At 44.1% G+C, this 12,668-nt stretch overlaps 1 protein-coding gene across 2 annotated transcripts in view; it reads left to right on the top strand.

Moving 5' to 3' along the window:
- fnip1 (folliculin interacting protein 1) overlaps window positions 1-12,668 on the top strand; it is a 39,177-nt gene that overhangs the window by 16,254 nt on the left and 10,255 nt on the right. Inside the window, exons 3-11 of one of the 2 annotated variants that reach the window (XM_083987119.1) lie at window positions 1,491-1,628; window positions 1,798-1,898; window positions 2,214-2,288; window positions 2,540-2,622; window positions 3,309-3,392; window positions 5,715-5,786; window positions 7,534-7,669; window positions 8,788-8,989; window positions 9,353-9,438. In XM_083987119.1, coding sequence (XP_083843245.1) covers window positions 1,491-1,628; window positions 1,798-1,898; window positions 2,214-2,288; window positions 2,540-2,622; window positions 3,309-3,392; window positions 5,715-5,786; window positions 7,534-7,669; window positions 8,788-8,989; window positions 9,353-9,438 — 977 coding nt within the window. The remainder of the gene's footprint in view (window positions 1-1,490; window positions 1,629-1,797; window positions 1,899-2,213; window positions 2,289-2,539; window positions 2,623-3,308; window positions 3,393-5,714; window positions 5,787-7,533; window positions 7,670-8,787; window positions 8,990-9,352; window positions 9,439-12,668) is intronic. The other variant, XM_083987120.1, reaches the window with a different exon arrangement.

The raw sequence follows: 12,668 nt of genomic DNA, 5'->3' as shown, positions 1-12,668 counted from the left end.
TCTCCACTCTGACATGTGGATTTACCTCAGTCCTACTTTTGGATCGGACCGGTGCCAGATATAGAATTGAAATAAGTGTGTGTGTGTGTGTGTGTGTGAGTGTGTGTGACAGCGAGAGTGAGAGTGCATGTGTTTGTGTTTTCCCCAGGATCATGGATGTCAATATTTTTTGGTGCATTCTGCAGCGTTAGTGTTTTGCCAGCCTCTGTGTGACTCCTATCACATGATGGCTCTCCTTTTTTTTTTACTGTGTTTGTTTATCTTTTTTTTTTTTTTTTGTCAACTCAGGAATTCAAAATTCATTTCTTAGCGATCAAGAGCATAAACAAGTCAAGGAGAGGAAAGAAACAGATGCACTAAAGGAGAGAAAGAAAGCTGCAGGAATTGGAGAGGAATGAAGTTAGAGCGGTGGAGAGAGAGAGAGACAGAGAGAAACAGGGAGAGGGAGGGAGAGAGGGGGAGGGGGAGGGGGAGGGAGGCAATGATTGCAGTGCTGCTCGCTCACGAGTTCCCGAAAGAGTCATATGACTGGCAGTCACATGCTGCTGGCCTCTGTACACATACTTCACACTGCACTGCAGCGGACACACACCCATCTACACACACACACACACATTCGCTCGCTCAGAATCTGAATCGTTGCATTAACGTCTGTGCGCGTTTAGAAAAAGAGAGAGCAGAAAACGCACGAGTTGCACACACTTTTTTTTCATATTTATAAGAAAAGCAGATAAAGAAACAATAATGATGTTTCTTCCTTCCTTGCTTCCTGTTTTCTATCCCTCCTCATCTCCCTCTCTTGTTCTTTACCTCCCCTCTCTCTCTCGCTCTCTCTTTCTCTTTCTCTCTCTGTTTTCTTTTCTCCTAACGTTTTTATCAGCTGTGGCTTCAAGTGAGACATTACCAGAGCCCTGCTAAACAGCACACAGCACACAACACTCACACCCTCCCCCTCCTCCCAAAGGCATTCCTCCTCAATAGGCTGCAGAGTTAAGAAGACACATGACACAGGAGGCTGATTGAGCTCACATTTTAGTTTGCCACAAATGTTTTCTGGATGAGGTTTTCATGGTTTTTAAACTTGAACAGTTTCCCTAAGTTTTTGTTTTTACTTTATAAAGACACATGATGTTTTTGTTTTTTTTTAGCATCAGGGTGAAATTAGACAGAAAATGTTTCTATCAGCAGGCCACGTGTGTGTTGTTTCCACATAAATGGGCTGTATATATCTGTGTTCATGATATCTTGTCAATGTGCACAAAATAGTTGTATCATTTCTTACACATTGTTACTGTATTGTTTTGTTTATGTTATATTATGTAATGTTATGTTTTACAAGGGTTAGGGGCCAATACAATACCAACCAAGAAGCAAAGTTGATCCATTGCAGCTGAATGTACTTTCTTTGTCAACAATACATTTCTATGACCCACTTGTGAAGTTAAATGAGTCTGTGTTCATATTGTGTTTTCTTTTTCTTCGTCCCACAGAGCACCGAGGGCCAGGTCAAGATGTTCGGGAAATGCTGCCAGCTCCGACCTACAGGGGGCAGCAGCAGTTCCCTGGACAGCTCCTCCTCCTGCGCTTCGGAAACCAAGGAAACCAAGGAGCAGGGTCTCCGCTTCCAGGTAAGCACAAAAAGAAACATGCACAAATTCAAAAAATTCCTCACACAGGCCTCACACATAAGCACAGACGAGACATTTGCAAACCTGCATGTACATGTCGACATGTTCAGACGGAAATCACCCTGTCTGTGTTTTCCTCTTTAAGGCTAATGATACATCTCCTCTCCAGGGTTCGAGGTGTTCGTCTGACGTGGTGATGTTGGGGGAGATGATGTTCGGCTCAGTGGCCATGAGCTACAAAGGCTCTACGCTAAAAATCCACCAGATCAGGTAAGAAGAACAGGGAGCCAAGAATCACATGATGTATAAACATAAACACACCTCTGACCTGGAGCTTTTTTTTCCATTTAGTCCGGAGATTTAGTATCTGTTATGGAGCTTTTCATATTAGATTTTGACATTTTGCACAACTTTTAGTATCGGGTGCTACTTTCAATTCCTACTGACTGTAAGGAAAAACGGATAAACAAGCGGAAAGAAGAAGTCATGAACTGATGTGTTAGCAGAAGGGACAAATAAGACACACAGATGATGAACCGAGCACACGTGCTGATGATCTTTGTCCCTGCTCTATCATCATATCAGATCGCCACCTCAGCTGATGCTGAGTAAGGTCTTCACCGCCAGGACTGGAGGCAGTGTGTACGGCAGCCTCAACACGTAAGCACACACACACACACACATACACATACACACTTTGCTGCTGGATTCCTACAGCAGCTTGTCCCATAAATCAGCACATGCATATACAGTCATCTCATCTTTCTCTTTCCATTGCCGTAAATCCCCCCATGTTTATATCAGCCACAGATTCAGTCACATGTGTGTATATATATATACGTACACCGTATGTTGTAGTTAAATCATCCACATTAACTAACTCATCAGTGTTTTTTTTCTGATTTATTCAGGTTACAGGACAGCCTGGAGTTCATTGGACAGGACAGCAACACCCTGAAGCCTGATCAAAACACAGGGCCCCTGGGGAACATAGGTAACCATAGCAACCCAGTACCATACCACAGATTTAGCCACCAATGACTGTAGTGTTAATGTCTACCTTTTGAGAATAACACAAAAAAGTAATAGAGGAAAAACTTGACTATGAGACATTATTGCTATTTACACAGTGCGATTTGAATTTTGCCTTATGTCACAGTTGAAATGAGTTTGTTTGTCGACCTGTGAGGAAGCAGCAGATTTTGTTTTTCTCTTTTCCTACCTTGTAACATTCCTGTGTGAAGACGAACCAGACTAGAAAGACCGCCAGCAGCTCTTCCTTACTACTAGAGAGATGAATGTAAACGACTGTTGCCATGTTCTGTCCTTTTTTGTGCATTTTCTCTGTCATCCTCACAGAAAAGATAGAAACACATCAGAGATGTTGAGCCCATCACAGTTAATTTGTTATAAATTGTTATTACTGTAGTTATCTGTGTTTTCTGTGAGCGATACCAGCCTCTCTGTTCCTCTGTCTGATCGACCAACCAACCAACCAACCAGATGATGGGCATTAAAAGCTCCTGCAGCTCAGTTGTAACAAGATGGCTGGTCGACAGGAGGTTGCTAGTTTTCCTCCTTACTCATACTCGCTAACCGTGGTTCATGTTTTATTTTCTTTTTGTCTTTTTGCCCTCTTCCTTTCTTCTCTTCCATGTTTTTGTTGTTTGTGCCGCGCAGGATTTTCTCAGCTGTGCAGCCCTCGCCGGGCCTTCTCTGAACAGGGCCCTCTGCGCCTCATCAAGAGCGCATCTTTCTTTTCAGGTTGGCGCTTAAAAAAAACTGGCCATGACTGACGTGCCAGTTGCATGCATGTGTGTAGTAGGCTGTAGTTGCTGTTGTTGCTGCTGCTGCTGCTACGACAGTTAGTGGGCTGTGCAGGCCTCGTCTCTCAGCGGCTGCATGCCTGTGTGGTGACTTTCTGCACTTGACGCGGTAGCTGTAGTCACAGCATGTAATGTCACAGCACGTCTGCAAATAACCTGGGTCAGATAGAAGCTGCAGAAATAGAAATAATGTTTGGTATAATGTCCCCCCTTGATGATTTTTTACACAAGATAACTGTGAAAACATAGTTTATTCCACTTTACTTTTCACTTTTCCATTTACATTTTCTATTGCTTTTTAAAATGTGTTAATTAAGACGACCTCGAGCCGATCATTAGTTATATCTGCCAGTACTGTCTGACCCAGGTCTGGAGGTGTATTACACACGTGATAAGGTGCATGGGTGCTCACTTCACTGGTGTTGGTGGCTGTAGTTCTAGTTCTGTTTTTTTTGCAGTTCCTTTTTCCTCACTCTCATACTTTCACTAACTTGTTGTCTTTGACAGTGTCTGTGATACTTGGGCAAAACCTGAACACCAATGTGTTATTTAATGGATTTATGTGGTTTAAACTTTATTTGTGTTGGTTCTTATAAACCTGTAATGATCCAGTGAGAATTGCCTCGGCGTGCACGGAGCATCCTCCTCCCCCACATCATTCATACAGTTACATTTCAGGTATTAGGCCAGTGAGCAGCTCTAAATCTAACTGGTGTTATCGAAGGGAAGCTTGTTTAATGAAAAGAAAGAAGTAATTTACTTCCCTTCTGAACTCACCTGTTCAGGTATTTGAACCAATTTCGATTCAGTCACAATCTCACTTCCTAAAATGTGCATCATACACTCGCCTCATCTTTTCCCCTTTGCCAGTGAAATTAGGGACCTGTATTATTATTATCAGCGTCTGCAGGTGATATTATTTTAAAAGAAACTTGCCCATGTATCATCACTGTGAAGAAACTGACTGAATTCTCTCCTAACGAGCTCTTTGATCAGCTTCAGATTCAGGATTCAGTTTGCCCCTCTTTGTCGATTTAGTTTGGATAGTAAATGCAACGCACAGCTTTATTTTCACTTACACTCTAAATTTGAGTGCAGCAGTAGATTAAGTCCATGTTGCTGATCAGGGAGCTCCTTGGCCAGAGGTATTCAGTGGTTATTCTTCCCTCCCTTTCACTGGGGGTGAAACATCTGCCCTTGCTGTTGTAAAGTTGGTGGTGAGACTTATAAAAAGACCCTTGTCCCTTGCTCCATGCTGTCCACCCGCAGTTCTGTTTAGGGCACCCTTAGGTTGGCATGGCACGTAGCTCCGTCATTTACACAATGTCGGTTCGGTCGTAAAGCAACAATGCGCCACAGGAGTGCACACACACACACACACACACACACATACACAAACACCCCGACAGCTTTGCCAAAAAAGTCATGTTGACTTGCTCATTAATCATCTTGAACCGAACTACGCTTTCAGCAGCACAATCAAATGCTGCGTTTGTGGCTTTCACACCTCCGCTGTGAGAATCATTGACATTTCTCCCATTTTTTTTTTTTTTTACCCAAAGTGTTGACGAGCGGGACATTTGAGAACAATCACGCCGGCTCAGTGACGACGTCCACGCTCCGCTGCATCGTTCCAAAAAAAACAAAACACAAGTGCAATCACACACAAGTCTCTGTAGAGGTAGTGACAGTGAGCGGCAGCCTGTTACAGCAGGCAGAGTGGTGTTTTGCATCATTTGTTTATTTCTTGTGACATTTCCTGTCGCAGAACGACCTGTGAATCAATCAGTTAACAGACGTTTCACAGAGGAAATTAGTCCCGCAGCAGCTGCTCGCGCTTTTGAGGCCTTTATTATGCCGACCACACATCTAGTAGGCGTTGTGTTGTTTTAATTTTACTAAACAACAATTTCAAACCTTATTTGTACTATATGAACTCGGCAACAAAAGAAGCCCTTTGGTTTTTGTGGAGCTGTAGATGTGACGCTGAGTATTTATAGTGTTCAGAAACATTTTCCTTTTTTACTATATTTGTTTGTGCTTGTGGTGGTGAGAAGAGCATCCTCAGCATGCCTGATGCTCCATGTTACCATCATGTTGGTCTGTTTCTCACTGGTTGTTGTTGTTGTTTCTTTTGTTTTCTTCCTCCCCCTCTTTTCTTTCTCTGTATCTCTTGAACTTTATCTCCCTCTGACCTCACTCTCTACCTTCTATCCTTACACTTTGTTTCTCTCTACACCTTTCTGCCTCCGTCCTCCAGGCCACAGTCACCCCATGGACATGCCGGGCCGAGGGTTGTACGACGAGAGGGACAGTGGCATCGCCAGATCAGGTAGGTTAATAAGACTTGGAGCCAAAGCCTGGATTGACCTACTGTACACTCACTCACTCTGCTTTCAGTCGCACGGCTGAGCTTTCACATCAGGGTTTTACACTTATTCTTGTCAAGATCAAAGAGGTTTAGGGAACAGAGAAGATCAAGTGTAAGCCAGGAAATTGTGACGGACTATTACACTTCACGAAGTTTGTTCCACCCTGTCCTCCTCACCTCACACACACACACACACACTTGTAGGCTCCCACTTCGGAAGCTGCTCAGGCCCAAACACGAGTGACGCAGCTGACGAGTTAAGTTTTTCAAGCTCTTCCCGTCTGAAAGTGGTTGACCCACTTTGACTTTGCTGCTCAAGGTCAAGAGCAAGAACATTTACGTAAGCGCCAGGTTACTTTAACCGCCGGTGCTTAAGCTGCTGCTTCCATCACTCCTGTGGCATGCAGATGCACTCGGCCACAGTTTTCCATTCATTAACAAAAGAGTCACCCACGGGGCAACCACCCACTCATGGATGATTGGGATGAGAAAGGTGTGAGATGCAGCGCAGGAGACGATGACAGCAACAACTCTCTCTGCGCTGACGCTCGCTCAGTGTTTCACTCTAAAAGAGGCAGGAGATGATGCAGAGGAGGAAGACGATGGCGTGGAAGTCTTTCCACAGCCAGCAGTGTCTGGAATACCTTGTGCAATGGAAACTGACCCCTCACCCCTCCCACCCCCCCACCCCCCCCTTTTCTCCAAACACCACCATGCCCCACTGGCATGACTGGTACGAGGGGAATTGTGCTTTCTGCTCAAACCAACCAGGGTCACATGCTGCTGGTTAAATATAGCAGCTTTAAAAAACCTGTTACTTTTAAATGAGCTTCTAATTCAAGCCTCGTCCTCTCATCTCCATTCTGTACACCCCCCCTAGACCCCCCCTCCCCACCGCCCTTTTGCGGTTGGGCTGTAGAGCTCTTTATCTAACTCTGACACACACACACACACACGTAGATGTCCCTCAGTAACACACAATCTCCGTCCGCCCCCACCTCCCTCTCCTTTTATTATTATGGATCTCTTGCTAAGTCTTCAGCCCCCCCACCCACCACTCAATGCCCCAACCCCCCAGCACAGTTTTTGTTTTCACACACTCATTCACTCGCTCTGCATAGTTATCTCTGTTTATCTCTCCGTACACACACACACGAACAGAAGATTACACACTGTCTAAATGGTTCATGTGACTATTGATCAGAGCCTGGGCTGTAAATAACCCTGTGATTGCAGCATGTGACTGTTAGCACACTAGCTGATATTAGATCTCATATGAAAGCTATCCAGTAATTAGAGGCTGTGTGAGACGGGTATGCATGTGTGTATGTAGGTGTGTGTGTGTTTCTTTGTGTTTTGTGTGCTGTATCTGTTTGACCTTTTTCAAGTTGTTTTCTTTGTCTTACTAAGAACAGTTATTGTCCTCTATCTCTGTGTGTCATAGTGTGTGTGTGTGTGTGTGTGCGTGTGTGTGTGTATGAGGTGTCGTGTCGTTCACAATGAATAACCCTCCGCACTTGTTGTCTGACTCACTCTTGTCCTTTTTCTCTTCTGTCACTCACCACTCCCTCCATCTGTTCCCTGCTCCTTTCTGCTCTCCTTGTCCTCATTCCTGCCGTAACTCTTTTTCTCTGCCCATCTCTCCTCTGCTTCTCTCCCTCTCCCTCCTTCTCTCTCTCTCTCTCTCTCTCTCTCTCCATCCCTTCAGCCTCTCTGAGCAGCCTGTTGATCACTCCCTTCCCGTCCCCTGGCTCCTCCTTGACCAGCAGCTGTGCGTCCAGCTACCAGCGCCGATGGCTCCGCAGCCAAACCACCAGTCTGGAGAACGGTGTTTTCCCCCGATGGTGAGGCAAACGCAACTGCAAACACAAACACACATACACACACACACAACTGTGCAAAAAACATTTTACACAAATTATCCTGCAGATCCTGCAAGACTGCTAGACAGACACATCAGTAAGTTGCACAAGCGTCCAAATAAAAGGAAACATATTACACAAAGTTTTGACCACAGAGAGAAGGTTTTTTTGACTGACACTCAAACGGGAAAGTACACAAACACACTAAGGCTTCAGCTAATGATTATTTTTATTAGTGATTACTTTGCCAATCATGTTCTTGATTAGTCGATCAAGTGGTTAGCTGAAAAATATTTGAAAAATAATGTAATAATCTGTAATTTGCTTTTGTCAAGAGGTTTAGTTTACTGTATTAAAACCAAAAACTAAATATGTTTTATTTCCTCTTAATCAAAATAGTTGATAGATCGATTAATTCATTGATTAACTGATAAGATGTGGTCCACTTATTGATTAGCGGACTGACAGAAAAACAACATAGTTATTTATTCCCCTCCATGTTTCTCTCCTATTTAGTTTATCCTGTTAGGACTTCCTCAGGATCCAACAGGCAGCTGGGAAAATGACACACGCTGCTGTTATGTGCTAATAACTGGGCTCAAACACACACACACACACTCTCTCTCTCTTTCTCTCTCTCTCTCTCTCTCTCACACACACACCCAGTGCTTTGGCCAGACGGGATGCTGTGTTGGCCCGTCACTGTAAACGCAGCTGTCAGCCTCTGAGTGCTCTAATCTCCCAGGTGCTCCGGTTCAGCAGCACCAAAGCGTCTTGTTTACCAGCTGCAACAGTTAAAAAAAGTTCAGGATTAAGAGTCTCTTTACATGTTTCCTTTTGCTCCGTGCATGTGTTTAAGTTTTTCAGCTGTTTATCCCAAAAAAAAAAAAAAAAAAAAATGCATCAGTGGTAGCAAAAGTGAAAGACACGGAGCAAAAGCAGATCTTAAACTGCACAGTCTTCTGACAGGTTGTTATCTGAAGATTTCTATGACAAGTGAATGTTTACAAGTTACACACTTGAGCCTGCAGACGTCGTCGTATCAGATGTGTCTCTGCTCTGACGTTTAACCCCTTGTGTGCCGCGTCTGTCCGCATCAGGTCGGTGGAGGAGAGCTTCAACATGTCTGACGAGAGCGGGGGGCCGAGCCTCGGCGTGGCCCGCAAGAAGAAGATCGCCATCGGGGTCATCTTCATGCTGTCCACCAATCCCGAGGAGAACAGCCGCTTCCAGGATTTCTTCTTCTCCCACTTCCCTCTCTTCGAAAGCCACATGAACAAACTCAAGAGCGCCATCGAACAGGTGAATGCCTGCAATTATAGGTTATCGCTGCATGTCACACTCCCTGTTTCCTTTGCTGACGTCAAGATGAATGCTTTACCGACTCGCAAATGAGTATTTTAATTGAGGTTCGTGGGGATGAGAGAGACATGTCAGAGAAATCTATTTAGCAGATATTTATATCTGTGGTTTTGTTTACTGGTGTCTGTAGTTGGCACCGTCGCAGCTCTGGATTACTTCCACGTTCACCCTCGCCCACCCCCCACCGTGTCTTCTCCTTCACAAATTCCCGACTCCACCTTTCCTCTAACTTTGTTTGTCAGCTTCTGTGCCAAATATCTCAATGCGTGTGTGTGTATGTGTGTGTGTTGTGTCACTCTCAAGGCCATGAAGATGAGTCGGCGGTCAGCTGATGCCAGCCAGAGGGCCCTGGCCTACAGCCGAATGGTGGACGGGCTCAACGAGTTCAGGTTGGGAAACATCTTGCGTTGACTCACTGTGACACATACAATACTTTTGTATTAATTGCATAATCTATTTTTGAACTTTTAATACTACTTACATACCACAAAACACAATCAGTTTATAAGAACGTTCTCTGGCTCTTGAACAAAAACGTCACTGGCACTAGAGAACATCTAGGGTTTCATTTCACTTTCTTACGTGCTCATTCTCTCCCTGGGTACACAGCGAGGTCTCCACATTATGGAAAGCTCTGGAAAAAATGTGACATTTAAAAATCTGTCTCCAGGAAACAGACGCTACACTTAATAGAAATATATCTGGCATGTAACCTGACACAAGACCGCGACTCTGCAGCGACGTGCACCATTCATTGTGTAGTTATGAGTCGTCGCCGCAGATCATGAGACGCTGAAAAAACTGTTGACGGTTTTGTTCCTTGATGGCGTCGGGACAGGTGTGATTTAACCTGTACTGGGGAATGAAGGACAAAAACTAGGCTAGTGTCACACCTTCCACATCATATTTGGATATATTTTTACATATTAGTGTATGTGAAACAAATATTTAAAGTACACGTTTCCCATTTACACACAACAGGGCTTATTCTCAAACAGTAGTCGTAAATGTTGCTTTAAATAGGTCACCAGGTGCTCAGACTTCTCCTGTGTTACTTATGTAATGGCACTAATATCATCAGGGCACAGCTTTAATGACCTGAGAGGAGTTTCACACATGCCTTTCATTCCAAGTGTACTTTGTCAAGCGAGGGTGTTGTCAGGATTTATCAACTCGTAACATCTGAGAATCGTCGACCTCTGCGGCTTCTGTTCACAAAAGAAGCGCCTCGCAACCTCAAAACGACCGGATCACATGTTTCTCGTTTCTCGTTCAAGGCTACAAGATAATAATCAGTGAGCATCTGGGTTTCTGTGTAACAAGGTGAATTTATTGGCTCTGAAAGTTGCAGGTGAGCTGAGGGGATTCTCCATTTCTGCTCTAGATACTGAAGCCAGTGTGCTGAGGTGTCGTAGCGATCAATAATTAATTGGCTGACGTGTCAGGATGGCGAGATGCGAACAGTCTCTGCGCTTCCTCATAATGTTCAAAGTGAGAATGTAAAAATAATTGATAAGCTGCAAGGTGGAGATGTTGAAATGTGTTGGGTAAAAAAAAAAAAAAAAAAAGAGGAACAATTTGTTCCTTACCTGTCTTGAGCAAACTGTTGCATTGTGACTGCAGTGCATGCTGGGAAGTCTTGCTTTAGGGCTTTTGGTTGTGTTTAGGGAAGCTCACTGAGTTTAAGGAGATAACGGTTAAAACTGAACTCGACACAGCGTGTGTGTGTGGTTGAGTGTGGTTGTGTGTGTCAGCGTCAGTCGGTGTGTCAGTTCTGCAGAACTATTTAGTTCTCACACACTCGACACACAAACTTATTTAATTTGTGTGTGTGTGTGTGCGCATACATGCCTGTCTCCACCATTACTTTCACTTGCCACTCACACACTGGCAGGCAGTTCCCTGTCTGAGCTCCCCCTCATTGCTGCAGTCATATGCCTGTTGGCAGCCGGCCACAGCAACCCAAGCCTCCTGAGTGGCAACCCTATCAGGCTCCGGCACTGACCACCAAGCACCAGAATAGTAAATAATATATGAGTGCCGGCAGGAGGAACGCTATAGCACGGGACAAACAAAATATCTGTAAAATCTCACCTCCAGACAGCGGCTAAATATAAGCATGGCCACCTTTGCCATTTAGGGGGAGTTTTGACTTCATGGAACATTTCAAGAAGGAAACTGGAAGAAATGCCTTCGCCCTAATGATGAAGCTGCTTTGACGTAGGTGGAGGGCAGGCACGCACACGGACCCATGCGTGCTGGCAAAGATAAGCTGCACCTTTTGGCAGAGGCATGTGTACATAAAAGTCACACCAGCCCTTACTGGGGTGATGTGAAGGTTTGCAGCTACAAGAGCACAGCAGCCAGGGGGGGCGGCGAAGGAGAAACACTTAACACATCAGGGGGGATGTCTAATTCCCACTTTACCGCACATTCATGACAGAATGCACATTGTTGTTTTTTAGATGCACTCACCAAAGAGCTGCAACCTGCAGCATTTGTGGGAGAATTCGTGCCCAACTTTTAGTCAGTAGTAGTTTTTTTTTTTTTTTTTACTTCGGTCCATTCAACAGAACATACAGTAATGTACATACAATCTGGATTACTATGTCAAGTAGGGTTGAAAAGGTGTAAGCAGAAGCTGCAGCTGACTTTGCCTACCCTATTTAAAAGAAAGAAAGTTGCATAACAGAGCAAGATAATGAGATTTAAACATTGATTTAACTAAACGGAGAACAATATAATAAGATTATATTAAGAGTCTAACAATTTATCAAATTTATATACCTTATATATTATATCTTGTATACAACACGTGTGTTGATATCCATAATGTATAATACTTACTCATATATACACACACACATACATTACTAATTGTAATGAATGCGGTTATCCTTGTTTATCATATATCTTAAATTTTTACTAATACTAACCCTTTATCATAATGTTTTATATTCATTGAATACCTTAGTTTTAAACATATTTTCAAATGTAACTCTGTCTAAAGTGGCGCAAAATCGATTGAACTGAAAGCGAAAAAGACTGAAGTCATAGTGAAAGCTTCATTTTTCATTCAGAAACTTCAATGCTCTTTGACTATAAATAACTGTCCAGCTGTAAGTCTCCATATGCCCTCTCTACACTGTTTAAATTAGCATATGAAAACACAACACATGGCAGAGTTGAGGTTGGGAATGTTCAAATTCGGGTTCCCCCCCTCTCCACACACTGACGTAAGTTAAATCTGTCGCGTCATTTTAATTTCACATCACAGGCGCGCTCTTTTAAAGTTCACCTGAACAGCTGCTGCAGAAAGACTGAGACCAGATCCTCCCGCTCATCCAGCGCTTGGCTCGGCCTCAGACCTCTCTGCCCACCGGTGGGCTTTAGGCCGACGAATCTACACCGCAGCAGCCGGGTCAAGTGGGACTTAACGAGGCCCCCCCGGATCAGTCGACCTGTTTATAACACAGGAATGAATAAAGCACTATTAGGTCATTTGATGCCGCTTTCCGAATGACGGATCGTCCCTGCTGCCCTGCTGACAGAAATATGTAAAGACACTCGGAGACATGTTTTGCATGTGTTGAGTTACAAGTGACATCGAGTCCACTCG

The sequence above is a fragment of the Trachurus trachurus genome, assembly GCF_905171665.1.
Source record: "Trachurus trachurus genome assembly, chromosome: 14".
NCBI lineage: Eukaryota > Metazoa > Chordata > Actinopteri > Carangiformes > Carangidae > Trachurus > Trachurus trachurus.
This window is presented reverse-complemented; position numbering and strand designations above follow the sequence as displayed.